A 17,036-nucleotide genomic window follows, 5' to 3' on the forward strand; every position below is an offset into this window, starting at 1 on the left:
CTATACCATGCAAAGCGAAAGCCTTTTATCAACAACACCCAGAAACGCTGCCGGCTTCGCAGGGCCCGAGCTCATCTTACATAAACTAATGCCAAGTGGAAAAATGTTCTGTGGTCTAACGAGTCCACATTTCAAATTGTATTTGGAAACTGGACGTCGTGTCCTCCAGACCAAAGAGGAAAAGAACCATCCGGATTGTTCAAGGCGCAAAGTTGAAAAGCCAGCATCTGTGATGGTATGGGGGTATATGAGTGCCCAAGACATGGGTAACTTACACATCTGTAAAGGCGCCATTAATGCTGAAAGGTACATACAGGTTTTGGAGCAACATATGTTGCCATCCAAGCAATGTTATCATGGACGCCCCTGCTTATTTCAGCAAGACAATGCCAAGCCACATTCTGCACGTGTTACAACAGCGTGGCTTCATAGTAAAAGAGTGCGGGTACTAGACTGGCCTGCCTGTAGTCCAAACCTGTCTCCCATTGAAAATGTGTGGTGCATTATGAATGCTAAAATACCACAACGGAGACCCCCGGACTGTTGAACAACTTAAGCTGTACATCAAGCAAGAACGGAAAATAATTCCAGCTGAAAAGCTTCAAATATGTGTCTCCTCAGTTCCCAAACGTTTACTGGGTGTTGTTAAAAGGAAAGGCCATGTAACACAGTAGTAGAAATGCCCCTGTGCCAACTTTTTTGCAATGCGTTGCTGCCATTAAATTCTAAGTTAATGATTATTTGCAAAAAAAAAAAAAAGTTTCTCTGTTCGAACGTAAAATATCTTGTCTTTGCAGTCTATTCAATTAAATATAAGTTGAAAAGGATTTGCAAATGATTGTATTCTGTTTTTATTTACCATTTTGGGGGCGGCATGGCGTAGTGGGTAGAGCAACCGTGCCAGAAACCTGAGGGTTGCAGGTTCGCTCCCCGCCTCTTACCATCCAAAAATCGCTGCCGTTGTGTCCTTGGGCGGGACACTTCACCCTTTGCCCCCGGTGCCACTCACACCGGTGAATTGAATGATGAATGATAGGTGGTGGTCGGAGGGGCCGTTGGCGCAAATTGCAGCCACGCTTCCGTCAGTCTACCCCAGGGCAGCTGTGGCTATGAAAGTAGCTTACCACCACCAGGTGTGAATGATTGATGGGTTCTACATGTAAAGCGACTTTGGGTACTTAGAAAAGCGCTATATAAATCCCAGTTATTATTATTTACACAACGTGCCAACTTCACTGGTTTTGGGTTTTGTACATTGTATTGGTTTTGATACTGAACACAACGTTGTGTTTTAGCTGACAGACCCAATTAGTGAAATATATATATATATATATATATATATATATATATATATATATATATATATATATATATATTTTTTTTTTTTTGTTTGTTTGTTTGTTTTTGTCATAAAAAAATACAATCATGTGTGCTTACGGACTGTATCCCTGCAGACTGTATTGATATATATTGATATATAATGTAGGAACCAGAAATATTAATAACCGAAAGAAACAACCCTTTTGTGTGAATGAGTGTGAATGAGTATAAATGGGGAGGGAGGTTTTTTGGGTTGGTGCACTAATTGTAAGTGTATCTTGTGTTTTTTATGTTGATTTAATAAAAAAATAATAATATGTGGCCTGGTACCAAATCGATCCACGGACCGGTACCGGGCCACGGCCCGGTGGTTGGGCACCACTGCCCTAAAGGGAATCCTTTTTAAATGATAGTCAGATCCATTCTGAAGATGCCTAAGTGATTTTTAAAGACGTGTATGAGCTAACTGGGCAGTGGCCATTTTACATAATTTTTTTGTATGCCTCTACAACCTGTAGAAAGGGTGGTCCCCACAAGTGATGATCAAAAACTTGGTCCCCATTTCAAATGATAACCAGTTTGTGTGTGTGTGTGTGTGTGTGTGTGTGTGTGTGTGTGTGTGTGTGTGTGTGTGTGTGTGTGTGTGTGTGTGTGTGTGTGTGTGGGTGTGCAGTTCAGCTGGCGGTGAAGGAGTGTCAGAAAGGAGCGTTCTACAACCAAGGTCAGTGCTGCACGGCGGCCTCCCGCGTCTTCGTGGAGGAAAGCATCTACGAGGAGTTTGTGCGTCGCAGCGTAGAAAACGCCGAAACGATCGTGATGGGAGACCCTCTGGATCCTTCCACCTCACACGGACCTCAGGTGAGGACGGGGGGGCGGAGGGGGGAAATTACAGTCTTTCTAGTGTTCTGGTGTTCCTAATGAAGTGTCCACGGCGGGTGGTCAGATCGACAGGAAGCAGTTTGATAAGATCATGGAGCTGATCGAGAGTGGGAAGGAGGAGGGGGCGCGTCTGGAATGCGGGGGAAGAGCGATGGCCGATGACGGTCTCTTCATCGCCCCCACCATCTTCTCCGGGGTCAAAGATCACATGCGCATCGCCACACAAGAGGTCAGTGCTTCGTTGTTAGTGTGGCCACCTGGTGGACATGTCGAGGGGTTACACTCTGCTGTCCTTTCTATAAGATCTTTGGTCCAGTCCAGTGCATAATGAGCTTCAAGAGCCAGCAGGAGGTGATTGAGAGAGCGAACAGTTCACAGTACGGCCTTGTGGCGGCGCTCTTCACCACCAACGTGGACCGAGCTTTATCTGTGTCCTCCGCCTTGGACAGCGGCACCGTCTGGTGAGACCAGCTAACACAAGACGCAAACTTTTACTTTTTTTTTTATTTTATTTTTTTATTTTTTATTTAATTGTATTTAATTTTTTAATTTATTTATTTATTTATTTATATATTTTTTTTTTTCCCCACAAGACGCTAACTGTCCCTCCTTGATCAGTACCGGAAGAAACAATTGGTGCACGCGTGTGTGCAGACTACGTCACTTCCGTAATTTTTTTCCTCTTTAAATCAGATTTGTTTTTACCATATACCTTAATTTATAAAGTTCAACATTTACAAAACTGAAAATGTATTTATTTATTTTTTTTAGGTGAATTTTTTTTTTTTTTTTTTTAATATTGAACAACAAACATACATTTATAACATAAGCAACAATCACCACACCAGGTTGAGCAAATCACGACATCAGCAAAACACGTCAAGGAAAGAAAACAAAAGCAAATACAGATAGAGCATTAAATATTAATAAATAGAGATGTCCGATAATGGCTTTTTTGCCGATATTCCGATATTGTCCAACTCTTAATTACCGATTCCGATATCAACCGATACCGATATATACAGTCGTGGAATTAACACATTAATATGCCTAATTTTGTTGTGATGCCCCGCTGGATGCATTAAACAATGTAACAAGGTTTTCCAAAATAAATCAACTCAAGTTATGGAAAAAAAATGCCAACATGGCACTGCCATATTTAATATTGAAGTCACAAAGTGCATTATTTTTTTTTTAACATGCCTCAAAACAGCAGCTTGGAATTCGGGACGTGCTCTTCCTGAGAGAGCATGAGGAGGTTGAGGTGGGCGGGGTTGAGGTAGGTGGAGGGGTAGATTGTAGCGTCCCGGAAGAGTTAGTGCTGCAAGGGGTTCTGGGTATTTGTTCTGTTGTGTTACTGTGCGGATGTTCTCCCGAAATGTGTTTGTCATTCTTGTTTCGTGTGGGTTCACAGTGTGGCATATATTTGTAACAGTGTTAAAGTTGTTTATACGGCCACCCTCAGTGTGACCTGTATGGCTGTTGACCAAGTATGCATTGCATTCACTTGTGTGTGTGAAAAGCCGTAGATTTTATTTGACTGGGCCGGCACGCAAAGGCAGTGCCTTTAAGGTTTATTGGCGCTCTGTATTGGCGTTTTAAAAAGTCATAAATTGTACTTTTTGAAACCGATACCGATAATTTCCGATATTACATTTTAAAGCATTTATCGGCCGATAATATCGGCAGTCTTATATTATCGGACATCTCTATTAATAGATAATAATAATACAAAATATTAAAAAAAAAAAAAAAAATCCAAAAAGGGCTAACGAAATCACTTTAAATGTTTTTAACAACGATATCAATTTAAGGGATTTTGTACTCTTAATCATCCTCCAAGAAACCAATTAGAAAATGTAGGCCTTACTTTCATAATTTGACATTTATGTAGAAAATTTTTTGCCTGGAGCAACATTTCTATGTTACAGTCGTTTATAAAAATACCAAATTGGATCTCTTCTATGGAGAATTACAAAAATGAAAATATGAAATAACGATGACACTTCCGTCAATTTGTTTTATGGCAGTTATTTTCGTGCACGCCATCACAGTTACCATCGTTTTATTTTTTTAATCTGTATTTGAACATCAATATCATGTAAGATGGCATACAAAACAAAACAAACGTTTAAGAATACAATATTTATTTTCTTGAATAAGAAATATATATATTTTTTTTTTACATCAAGTACATAAATTCACAATACTATCCATTCAACACAGGCCACAGATATAGATTTAAGTTACAATAAGTGCCTTGTTAAAAAAATCAACATTTAAAAAAACTAATTGAAAGTATCAAACAAACCTTGAACGATGAGTCAGTGGCGCCCCCGTGCGTCCTTAATTGCAATGGCAGAAAGTTGTTGAAAATGTGGCGATAATACTCCGTTTTTTTTAGTTCACCCCTTGTTTATGTTTATATTATTGTTACTTTTTCCTCCCAAGTAAGCTATTATTTATACAAAACATTCATTAAACATTCAAATACCACAGAATATGACGTCACAAGTCTTCGTCGTTAAAAAAAATGCACGTCCCGGAAGTGACGTATTCTTAGCGCATGCGTGGACCGATCGTGTCTCCCGGTACTGATCAAGTAGTGACACTAACACAAAAACATTCATTCTTTCATTCATTTTCTACCGCTTGTCCATTTAGGGTCGAAATAAAATAAAAAAAACATTGACGTGGAATAAAAAAGCGAACAGGTGTAATGTAACGAGAGAATGCTACAATATTGACAATAATAACACAAAACTGCCATATTTGTAATTTATTACTTTAAAACTTTCATTGCTTATAAAAAATAATGAAGATAGATTGATCGAGAGATTTAAGCGAGACATTAAAATAATGATATATGACTTATTTTCTAAACTTTTATGAGTGGGGGGCCTGTCACTGCTCAAAAAATATAATGATCATAACAACTTACAATAAACGGATGAATAGAATATAGAATAGAATAGAGTATATCTTTATTGTCATTGTACATTGTACAACGAAATTGTAAGCAAAACTAATTTAGTGCAAATTCATAATAACAGATAAAAACATAAGAACATAGATAAAAATACATAAAAATAGCAAGCACACAGCTCACATGCACAGTCATTATTGTCTTGTGTTCAGCGACACTATTGCTCTCGGGTAAAAAGTGTTCTTAAATATGTTTGTCCGACATTTAATTGTCCTGTATCTCCTGCCCGAGGGCAGCAGTTCAAAAACTTTATGTCCAGGGTGAAATGGGTCCCTTATGATGTTTTGGGCCTTTTTAAGGCTTTTTTTTGACTACATCAACTACTCTGAAGTTGATGTAGGGACTTAATTTCAAGTGTTGAAAGTATGGTACCAAATTTTTTTGTAGTACTTTTATGAGTGGGGCCCTTTTTAATCTTCAAATCTCTTAGTGGGATTTTTTTTTAAACTGTCATCGCTGAAAAATAATAATGAATCAAAAGCAATGTTCTTATGAATTATTTTTCTATTTAAGGCTTCAATTACTTCACATTAAATATTCAATTAAAAAAAAAACATTTTTGGGGCGGGGAGTGGTGAAATATTGCATATTTCTATTTTTCCTATTACAAAACCCAAAACCAGTGAAGTTGGCACGTTGTGTAAATGGTAAATAAAAACAGAATACAATTATTTGCAAATCCTTTTCAACTTATATTCAATTGAATAGACTGCAAAGACAAGATATTTAATGTTAGAACTGAGAAGCGTTTTTTTTTTTTGCAAATAATAATTAACTCAGAATTTAATGGCAGCAACACATTGGCATGTCTACCACTGTGTTACATGGCCTTTCGTTTTAACAACACTCAGTAAACGTTTGGGAACTGAGGAGACCAATTTTTGAAGCTTTTCAGGTGAAATTATTTCCCATTCTTGCTTGATATACAGCTTAACTTGGGAGACAGGTCTGGACTACAGGCAGGCCAGTCTAGTACTCGCAGTCTTTTGCTACGAAACCACGCCGTTGTAACATGTGGCTTGGCATTGTCTTGCTGAAATAAGCAGGGGCGTCCGTGAAAAATATGTTTCTTCAAAACCTGTATGTCCCCTTCAGCATTAATGGTGCCTTCACAGATGTGTAAGTTACCCATGCCTTGGCCACTAATACACCCCCATACTATCACAGATGCTGGATTTTCAACTCTGCACCTATAACAGTCCGAATGGTTCTTTTCTTCTTTGGTCCGGAGGACACAACGTCCACAGTTTCCAAAAACAACTTGAAATGTGCACTCGTCAGACCACAGAACACTTTTCCACTTTGCATCAGTCCATCTTAGATGGGCTCGCGCCCAGCGAAGCCGGCGACGATTCTGGGTGTTGTTGATAAATGGCTTTGGTTTTAACTTGCAGTTTTAACTTGCACTTACAGATGTAGCCACAAAGTGTAGTTACTGACAGCGGTTTTCTGAAGTGTTCCTGAGCCCATGTGGTGATATCCTTTACACACTGATGTCGCTTTTTGATGCAGTACCGCCTGAGGGATCGAAGATTCTCTGAACCTTTTGATGATATTATGGACCAAAGTTCAAAATGATGAGAGGTGCCTTGAATTAAAGAATGTATTCGACACAAAAAAGTAAATACAAACAATACCAGCGCTGGAGAGAAGACCGAGCCGTCTAAAGTCCGGAGCAATCTCTAAACTGGAAGCTCTCCTCACATGCTTTTGTCACCTTGTTGTGGATCAAAACAGAAAGTTAACTCGACACGTGTGCCGAGCGCTACAAAGGACCAGCGCTAGTCACTTCTAAGGCCTTCCATTTTCCTCGAGAGGTGGGAAAAATACTCTAACAAGTTTGTGTGTTTGTGTGAAGGGTGAACTGCTACAACGCTCTTCACGTCCAAGCACCCTTTGGAGGCTTTAAGATGTCAGGAAATGGACGAGAGCTGTAAGTCCACTTCCTGTACTTCAGTGTGTCCTAACTTGTGTCACCTGGATCACCTGTGTGTGTGTGTGTGTGTGTGTGTGTGTGTGTGTGTGTGTGTGTGTGTGTGTGTGTGTGTGTGTGTGTGTGTGTGTGTGTGTGTGTGTGTGTGTGTGTGTGTGTGTGTGTGTGTGTTGACAGGGGAGAATACGCTCTGGCTGAGTATTCAGAAGTGAAGGCCATCACCATCAAACTCAATGAAAGTCTGTGACAGCAAGTCCAGCTCCACGTCATAACCACAACTTCTTCACGTTAGATCAAGTAGACAAATTATTACAGTTTTTCAAGTCTTGTTTGTTTTGTAGTAACTGCATCGCCTTAAACCAGGGGTGTCCAAACTTTTTTCCACCGAGGGCCGCACACTGAGAAGTCAAAGCATGCAGGGGCCATTTTGATATTTGTCATTTTCAAATTTTCAAAACCAATACAATATATAATTTATTTATTTTTTTTATCTTTAAGGCTCCCTTCAAGTTTGGTGCCAGTTTGGTGCCAGTTTTGGTGTCTCAATCATAATAAAAATAAATTAATAATAATAATAAAAATAATATAAATAAAAATTATATAAAAAATTATAATAAAAATAATTTCCGTTTTTTTAAATTTAACGCTTTTATTCGGGCTCCAGTACTATGGAATGCCCTCCCGGTAACAATTAGAGATGCTACCTCAGTAGAAGCTTTTAAGTCCCATCTTAAAACTCATTTGTATACTCTAGCCTTTAAATAGACCCCCTTTTTAGACCAGTTGATCTGCCGTTTCTTTTCTTTTCTCCTCTGCTCCCCTCTTCCTTGTGGAGGGGGGGGGCACAGGTCCGGTGGCCATGGATGAAGTGCTGGCTGTCCAGAGTCGGGACCCGGGGTGGACCGCTCGCCTGTGCATCGGCTGGGAACATCTCTGTGCTGCTGACCCGTCTCCACTCGGGATGGTTTCCTGCTGGCCCCACTATGGACTGGACTCTTACTATTATGTTGGATCCACTATGGACTGGACTCTCACAATATTATGTCAGACCCACTCGACATCCATTGCATTCGGTCTCCCCTAGAGGGGGGGGGGGGTTACCCACATATGCGGTCCTCTCCAAGGTTTCTCATAGTCATTCACATTGACGTCCCACTGGGGTGAATTTTTCCTTGCCCTTATGTGGGCTTTGTACCGAGGATGTCGTTGTGGCTTGTGCAGCCCTTTGAGACACTTGTGATTTAGGGCTATATAAATAAACATTGATTGATTGATTGATTGAACGCTTAAACCGCTAGATCAGGGGTGTCAAACTAATTTTAGCTCAGGGGCCGCATTGAGGAAAATCTGTGCACACGCGGTATTACAACTCAATCAATCAATCATCCATCCATCCATCTTCTTCCGCTTATCCGAGGTCGGGTCGCGGGGGCAGCAGCCTAAGCAGGGAAGCCCAGACTTTCCTGTCCCCAGCCACCTCGTCCAGCTCCTCCCGGGGGATCCCGAGGCGTTCCCAGGCCAGCCGGGAGAGATAGTCTTCCCTGTGGCCTCCTACCGGTCGGACGTGCCCGAAACACCTTCCTAGGGAGGCGTTCGGGTGGCATCCTGACCAGATGCCCGAACCACCTCATCTGGCTCCTCTCGATCAATCAATCAATCAATGTTTATTTATATAGCCCTAAATCACAAGTGTCTCAAAGGGCTGCACAAGCCACAACGACATCCTCGGTACAGAGCCCACATAAGGGCAAGGAAAAACTCACCCCAGTGGGACGTCGATGTGAATGACTATGAGAAACCTTGGAGAGCACCGCATATGTGGGTAACCCCCCCCCCTTCTAGGGGAGACCGAAAGCAATGGATGTCGAGTGGGTCTGACATAATATTGTGAAAGTCCAGTCCATAGTGGATCCAACACATCAGCGAAAGTCCAGTCCATGGTGGATCCAACATAATAGTGAGAGTCCAGTCCATAGTGGATCTAACATAATAGTGTGAGAGTCCAGTCCATAGTGGATCTAACATAATAGTGAGAGTCCAGTCCATAGTGGATCTAACATAATAGTGAGAGTCCAGTCCATAGTGGATCTAACATAATAGTGTGAGAGTCCAGTCCATAGTGGATCTAACATAATAGTGTGAGAGTCCAGTCCATAGTGGATCTAACATAATAGTGAGAGTCCAGTCCATAGTGGATCTAACATAATAGTGAGAGTCCAGTCCATAGTGGATCTAACATAATAGTGTGAGAGTCCAGTCCATAGTGGATCTAACATAATAGTGAGAGTCCAGTCCATAGTGGATCTAACATAATAGTGAGAGTCCAGTCCATGGTGGATCTAACATAATAGTGAGAGTCCAGTCCATAGTGGATCTAACATAATAGTGAGAGTCCAGTCCATAGTGGATCTAACATAATAGTGAGTGTCCAGTCCATAGTGGATCTAACATAATAGTGAGAGTCCAGTCCATATGGATCTAACATAATAGTGTGAGAGTCCAGTCCATAGTGGATCTAACATAATAGTGAGAGTCCAGTCCATAGTGGATCTAACATAATAGTGTGAGAGTCCAGTCCATAGTGGATCTAACATAATAGTGAGAGTCCAGTCCATAGTGGATCTAACATAATAGTGAGAGTCCAGTCCATAGTGGATCTAACATAATAGTGAGAGTCCAGTCCATAGTGGATCTAACATAATAGTGAGAGTCCAGTCCATAGTGGATCTAACATAATAGTGAGTGTCCAGTCCATAGTGGATCTAACATAATAGTGAGAGTCCAGTCCATTTGGATCTAACATAATAGTGTGAGAGTCCAGTCCATAGTGGATCTAACATAATAGTGAGAGTCCAGTCCATAGTGGATCCAACATAATAGTGTGAGAGTCCAGTCCATAGTGGATCTAACATAATAGTGAGAGTCCAGTCCATAGTAGATCTAACATAATAGTGAGAGTCCAGTCCATAGTGGATCTAACATAATAGTGAGAGTCCAGTCCATAGTGGATCTAACATAATATTGTGAGAGTCCAGTACATAGTGGATCTAACATAATAGTGAGAGTCCAGTCCATAGTGGATCTAACATAATAGTGAGAGTCCAGTCCATAGTGGATCTAACATAATAGTGAGAGTCCAGTCCATAGTGGATCCAACATAATAGTGAGAGTCCAGTCCATAGTGGATCTAACATAATAGTGAGAGTCCAGTCCATAGTGGGGCCAGCAGGAGACCATCCAGAGCGGAGACGGGTCAGCAGCGCAGAGATGTCCCCAACCGATGCACAGGCTAGCGGTCCACCCCGGGTCCCGACTCTGGACAGCCAGCACTTCATCCATGGCCACCGGACCTGTGCCATAAATAAATGTCGGTGTCTAGCAGGACCGATAATCAGCATTTCCGTTTTCTTGGCGTTGAGTTGCAAGAAGTTAGCGGACATCCATTGTTTAATTTCATTAAGACACGCCTCTAACTAAAAAACATGGTATTACAACTAAAAAAAAATAAAGACAACTTCAGATTGTTTTCTTTGTCTTACTTTGGCTAAAAATTGAACAAACACATTCTGAAAATATTACAATAAAAATATAGAAAAAAATACCGGCAACGGTAAAGTTTAGATCCATGAAGGAAAGAAGAAAGTGAATGAATGTTTCGTACAGAATACATTTACATATGCATAAAAATGTGTTTTCTTTTGTACTATTTTTTTTTATGTATTAAGTAACGTTTATGACAACCTTTTTCCAAAACACAATATAGAATGTGAGATATAACAGGATAATGCATACATTTATCATTTGTTTTCAGAACAGTTACAAAAAAGTGGGACCCCAAAAATTTACTGTGGGACCCCATTTTTAGGACTCGATGAGGCCCCTGGGACCACATCAACACTGATGGAGTATTGGTGCGTGCAAAACAGCAGCAGGTGGCTGTGGCCTGCGGGCCGGTTCTAATACTAATCAAATATCATCCCGAAGGCCATAGATAATTTATTGACTTTGACACCACTGCTCTAGATCAACTTTAGGTCTGTCTGCTACTGTAAAGTATTTTTTTTTTAATGTTTTATGCTCTTTTTATCAAAACTCTGCCGAACCACAAAATACTGTAGGCAATATTTTCCCCATACAGATTTTCAAAGTGGAAGATTGGATATAAAGGAATTGGAGCCTTAAAAGGGTCAATAAGTCATAATAACATTGATTTTAATTCAATATTAGTTTTTGAGCAATGACAGTTTGAAAAAAAAAATCCCACTATAATTCTTAGGTTAATAATAAGTCATACATTTTTTTACTTTTAAGGCTCAGGTCTGTAGATTAACTTCTAGTCTGTTTTATTTAAAATATGTATTCAGGTTTTTTGTTCGTTTTATGTCCTTTTGTAAAAAACTTGATTATATATGCCAAAACTTTCTCTCAAAAATAATTTAAAAAATCCATAATTCATAACAACTTTGATTTGATTCATTATTATTTTTTCAGCACTGACAAAAAAAGCCTGCGGGGCATCTTTGTGTTATTGGAGTCGACATTACAACTTGTTTCATGACCTTTTTACCTGTTTGTTGTTTTTCTCCAATTTTTTTATGTTTTTTTCCTTCTTTTTTTTTCTTTTAGTATTTTTAGAATGTGCTGCAAATGGTCCCCGGGCCCCATTTTGGACACCCCTGTCTTAAAACCATACTATTTGTATCAATAAAAACGGTAACACAGAAATGAAGTAAAAACATAAATCACTTTTACATGTGCTGTGAAACATGCTTATGTCTATATGTCTTTAACTAGTTCGATATTTAAATAAACTCTCAAATATAAGAAAGAAAGCCGTGTGTTACAGTCTGTTCTTCTGTAAAGTGTCGTGTGGTTACTTTAACATGCGTTTCGTAACATAGCTTCCGGTATTGTCTTACTCTGAAAGAGACTCCCGGAAGCGACCAGGTCTCCGGCTAGCATCTGTGCTAATTGTAAAGTTAGCATTAGAGAAGCAGGAAGTCTGGCATTAAATAATTTGCGTGGAACATGAACGTGTCTTTTTCCTCGTTAAACGCCCACGTCAATTCGCCTAAAAGGGATCAAAGTGTCCGCGATGCCGCCCGGTGAGTGACTTTTCTAACTTTACGAGAGAAGGAGGTACGTGAAGGCATCACCGGAGCAAAACACCTCATTTGAAAAGTGCAACAACAAAGTTATCACATTTCACGACCATATGTCATATTTATTGTTTCTACCAACATATAAATACATTGAACACTGTTGCATCCGGTATAGAAATGTTTAAGTATCATTTAGTCTGATCAGTGTTTGTTATTGTAAGTGACGAGGAACTGCAAAATATGTCACCACACAAATCGCTGTTATTGAACGTCTCTTTTCCGGGGGGGAATAATAGAAGCTGCATATGTTTATGTGCAGTAACTTCTAACCGGGAAACACTGAGTCATGTCGTCGTCTATTTTAAAGTCAACGAGTGATGCTTTTATTGTGGAAAGTATGCATCCACACGTTCAACCAAGGGAGCGTCCACAGAGTGCGATATATGTAAATAAAATAAGAAACTGTAAAATACAGTAGCACCTCAAAGCCATTGAAATGAATTAAATCAATTCCATCTCTGCTTTGCCCCTGAAACATCACAATTGTAACATGTGACCTGCTTTAAAAACAAAAACAAAAAAAACCTCACCTTTTAGGTCAAAAAATATTAGAATAGAATGTAAAAAACACAACTACAGTTGTTTTAAATAAGTAATGCATTTACTTTGGAGTGGACTTCTACTGTATCTCCTTCCTGCTGCTTCTCCGTCAAACACACCATCAGCAGCTATTCTATATTTCATGGATAAATGTCTGCCGTTTATATATTATTTTAATGACCTTGGCGGGTGTTATCGACTAGCAGTGCTACGCTCCAACTGCTTTGATTGATTGATTGATTGATTGATTGAAACTTTTATCAGTAGATTGCACAGTACAGTACATATCCCGTAACACTAAATGGTAACACCCCGAATACGTTTTTCAACTTGTTTAAGTCGGGGTCCACGTTAATCAATTCATGGTACAAATATATACTATCAGCATAATACAGTCATCACACAAGTTAATCATCAGAGTATATACATTGAATTATTTACATTACACAGTAAATTCCATAGTGTCAAATCAACACTTAAAGAGTTAAATTTAACACTATTCCCGAGTCTATATGGTCCTAACCTGAGCTGGTGTTAAATTTACTCTTTCCATAGTGTTAAATTTATAGAGTTAAATGAACACTAAATAAAGTCAAAAATTGTAACACTGTAGAGTGTTGTCTGGTGTTAAATGTACTCTTTCCATAGTGTTAAATTTGTAAATATATTTACAATGATGTGGGGGGGGGGGGTTAGGTTTGGTTGATATCAGCACGTCAGTCATCAACAATTATATCATCTGAGAAATGGACATTGCAACAGTGTAGGTCTGACTTGGTAGGATATGTACAGAGAGCAGTGAACATAGTGAGCTCAGAAAGCATAAGAACAAGTATATACATTTGATTATTTACAATCCGGGGAGGTGGGATGTGGTGGGGGGAGGCTTGGCCAAGTCATGTTTTTGATGATTTATTTCTTTTAATTCAATGAATACCATCCCCTTCTTCTTCTTCTCGGCAGTGTCCTTCACACACACTTTCATCTTTCCCAGGCTTGGAAAAATAAAGTTTCCATCTCTAGCTATAAGTTAATGCCAAATAATGACCTGTTTCTCAAATTTTTGCTTACAACTTAAAGGGGAACTGCACTTTTTGGGGGGAATTTTGCCCATCATTCACAAGCCCAATGTAAGACAAGAACACATCTGTTTTTCTTTTTTTAATGCATTCTAAATGGTAAAATACGGCAAGTACGAGGTGGCTAACAATGCAGCGAATGGGAGTGCAGTATTACGCCCATAAAGCCCTCTGAAAACACCCAAAACTGCCAACAATACTCCAATTACATCTTTTGACCTGAATATTAACCAAGTATTAGTGATATTGTTAACGCAGATAAACTATTTTTAGCGGCGCTGTGATCACAGAGAGCTAACTGGCTTATGCTGCTATATTGATATACTAAACTAGTGTGCCGTGAGATACAATCTGATGTGCCAAGGGAGATGATCTAATTTCACCTATTTGCATATTTGCCAACCTTCCCGGATTTTCCGGGAGACTCCCGAAATTCAGCACCTCTCCCGAAAACCTCCGGGGACAAATTTTCTCCCGAAAATCTCCCGAAATTCAGGCGGACTCAGGTCCTCCACAATGTAAAAAAGCGTACCTGCCCAATCACGTTATAACTATAGAATGATGGAGGGCGAGTTCTTGATTTCTTATGTGGGTTTATTGTTAGGCAGTTTCATTAACGTCCTCCCAGCGTGGAAACAACACACAACAGCAGTCACTTTTTTGTATACCGTAAAGCAGTTCGTCTGTCGTAAACAGCAATGTTGTGACACTCTTAAACAGGACAATACTGCCATCTTGTGCATTTGATGAAAGCACTTTTGTGCGTGCCACACAGCAATGCATTATCAGAGAGGGTGTTCAGCATGGTTCGAAAAATAGTGACAGAGAATAGAACAAGGATGGACAATTCAACCCTTAACTCAACAATGAGTAGATGAGTGTTATGTATGTGTAAATAAATGAACACTGAAATTCAAGTATTTATTTTATATGTATATATATATATATATATATATATATATATATATATATATATATATATATATATATATATATATATATATATATATATATATATTTATTTATATATTTATTTATATATATATATACATACATATATATATATAATAAAATATATATATATATATAAATATAAATATATATATATATATATATATGATGAGTGTTATGTATGTGTAAATAAATGAACACTGAAATTCAAGTATTTATTTTATATGTATATATATATATATATATTATTTATTTATATATATATATACATACATATATATATATAATAAAATATATATATATATATATAATAAAATAAATATATATATAAATATATATATATATATATATATATATATATATATATATAGCTAGAATTCACTGAACGTCAAGTATTTCTTATATGTATATATATATATATTTATATATATATATATATACACGTGTATATATATATATATATATACATATATACATATATATATATATATATATATATATATATATATATATATATATATATATATATATATATGAAATACTTGACTTGGTGAATTCTAGCTGTAAAAATACTCCTCCCCTTTTAGCTACGACCCCAACCACGCCCCCCGTCCCACCCCGACCACGCCCACCCCCTCCCCCCACCTCCCGAAATCGGAGGTCTCAAGGTTGGCAAGTATGCCTATTTGGGTTAAAAACATTTTTTGCAAACCATTAATTATAGTCCGCAAATGATGTGTTGTTGTTGAGTGTAACATTGGCTCCATTGTTAGCTGACTTTTTACTAGTGCTTATTTCCGATTCAGAATGTATAAAAAAAGAATAACAAATGTGTTTTTGTCTTAAGGATTGTGAATGATAGACAAAAAATTAGGGATGTCCGATAATATCGGCAGTCCGATATTATCGGACATCCCTAATTTTTTGTCGATAAATGCTTTAAAATGTAATATCAGAAATGATCGGTATCGGTTTCAAAAAGTAACATTTGTGACTTTTTAAAACGCCGCTGTGTACACGGACGTAGGGAGAAGTTCAGAGCGCCAATAAACCTTAAAGGCACTTTCTTTGTGTGCCGGCCCAGTCACATAATATCTACGGCTTTTCACACACACACAAGTGAATGCAAGGCATTCTTGGTCAACAGCCATACAGGTCACACTGAGGGTGGCCGTATAAACAACTTTAACACTGTTACAAATGTGCGCCACACTGTGAACCCACACCAAACAAGAATGACAAACACATTTCGGGAGAACATCCGCAGCGTAACACAACATAAACACAACAGAACAAATACCCAGAATCCCTTGCAGCACTAACTCTTCCGGGACGCTACAATATACACCCCCCGCTACCTCCTAACCCCCTCAACCTCGCCCACCTCAATCTCCTTATGCTCTCTAAGGGAGAACATGTCCCAAATTCCAAGCTGCTGTTTTGAGGCATGTTAAAAAAAAAATAATGCACTTTGTGACTTCAAAGTTATGGCATTTTTTTTCCATAACTTGAGTTGATTTATTTTGGAAAACCTTGTTACATTGTTTAATGCATCCAGCGGGGCATCACAACAAAATTAGGCATAATAATGTGTTAATTCCACGACTGTATATATCGGTATCGGTTGATATCGGAACCGGTAATTAAGAGTTGGACAATATCGGGATATCGGCAAAAAAGCCATTATCGGACATCTGTAGTTTTAAGTGTACAAATAAGTTAGCGCTTCTCAACAGAACAAATACCCAGAACCCCTTGCAGCACTAACTGTTCCGGGACACTACAATATACACCCCCCCCCAACCCCGTCCACCTCAACCTCCTCATGCTCTCCCAGGGAGAGCATGTCCCAAATTCCAAGCTGCTGTTTTGAGGCATGTTAAAAAAAAAAAGCACTTTGTGACTTCAATAATAATAAATATGGCAGTGCCATGTTGGCATTTTTTTCCATAACTTGAGTTGGTTTATTTTGGAAAACCTTGTTACATTGTTTAATGCATCCAGCGGGGCATCACAACAAAATTAGGCATAATAATGTGTTAATTCCACGACTGTATACATCGGTATCGGTTGATATCGGAATCGGTAATTAAGAGTTAGACAATATCGGATATCGGCAAAAAAGCCATTATCGGACATCTTTACAAAAAATCCCCAAAACGTTAGAGCAAAACAATTAACCGAGA

General features: G+C 38.7%; 2 protein-coding genes across 4 annotated transcripts in view; both read left to right on the plus strand.

The window, feature by feature from the left end:
• Positions 1-7,506, plus strand: part of aldh1a3 (aldehyde dehydrogenase 1 family, member A3) — a 32,797-nt gene extending 25,291 nt beyond the window's left edge. The window contains exons 8-12 of the mRNA XM_061963485.2: positions 1,994-2,178; positions 2,264-2,428; positions 2,503-2,660; positions 7,044-7,118; positions 7,296-7,506. Of these exons, the coding sequence (XP_061819469.2) occupies positions 1,994-2,178; positions 2,264-2,428; positions 2,503-2,660; positions 7,044-7,118; positions 7,296-7,365 (653 nt within the window). The 3' untranslated portion in view covers positions 7,366-7,506. The remainder of the gene's footprint in view (positions 1-1,993; positions 2,179-2,263; positions 2,429-2,502; positions 2,661-7,043; positions 7,119-7,295) is intronic.
• Positions 7,507-12,089: 4,583 nt separating this feature from the next.
• The window catches only part of lrrk1 (leucine-rich repeat kinase 1), a 73,495-nt gene continuing 68,548 nt past the window's right edge, over positions 12,090-17,036 (plus strand). For all 3 annotated transcript variants that reach the window (XM_061963741.2, XM_061963742.2, XM_061963743.2), the window contains exon 1: positions 12,090-12,223. The gene's annotated coding sequence lies outside the window, so the exon portion shown is untranslated. The remainder of the gene's footprint in view (positions 12,224-17,036) is intronic.

This window comes from Nerophis lumbriciformis, linkage group LG06 (assembly GCF_033978685.3).
Source record: "Nerophis lumbriciformis linkage group LG06, RoL_Nlum_v2.1, whole genome shotgun sequence".
NCBI classification, from domain to species: Eukaryota; Metazoa; Chordata; class Actinopteri; order Syngnathiformes; family Syngnathidae; genus Nerophis; species Nerophis lumbriciformis.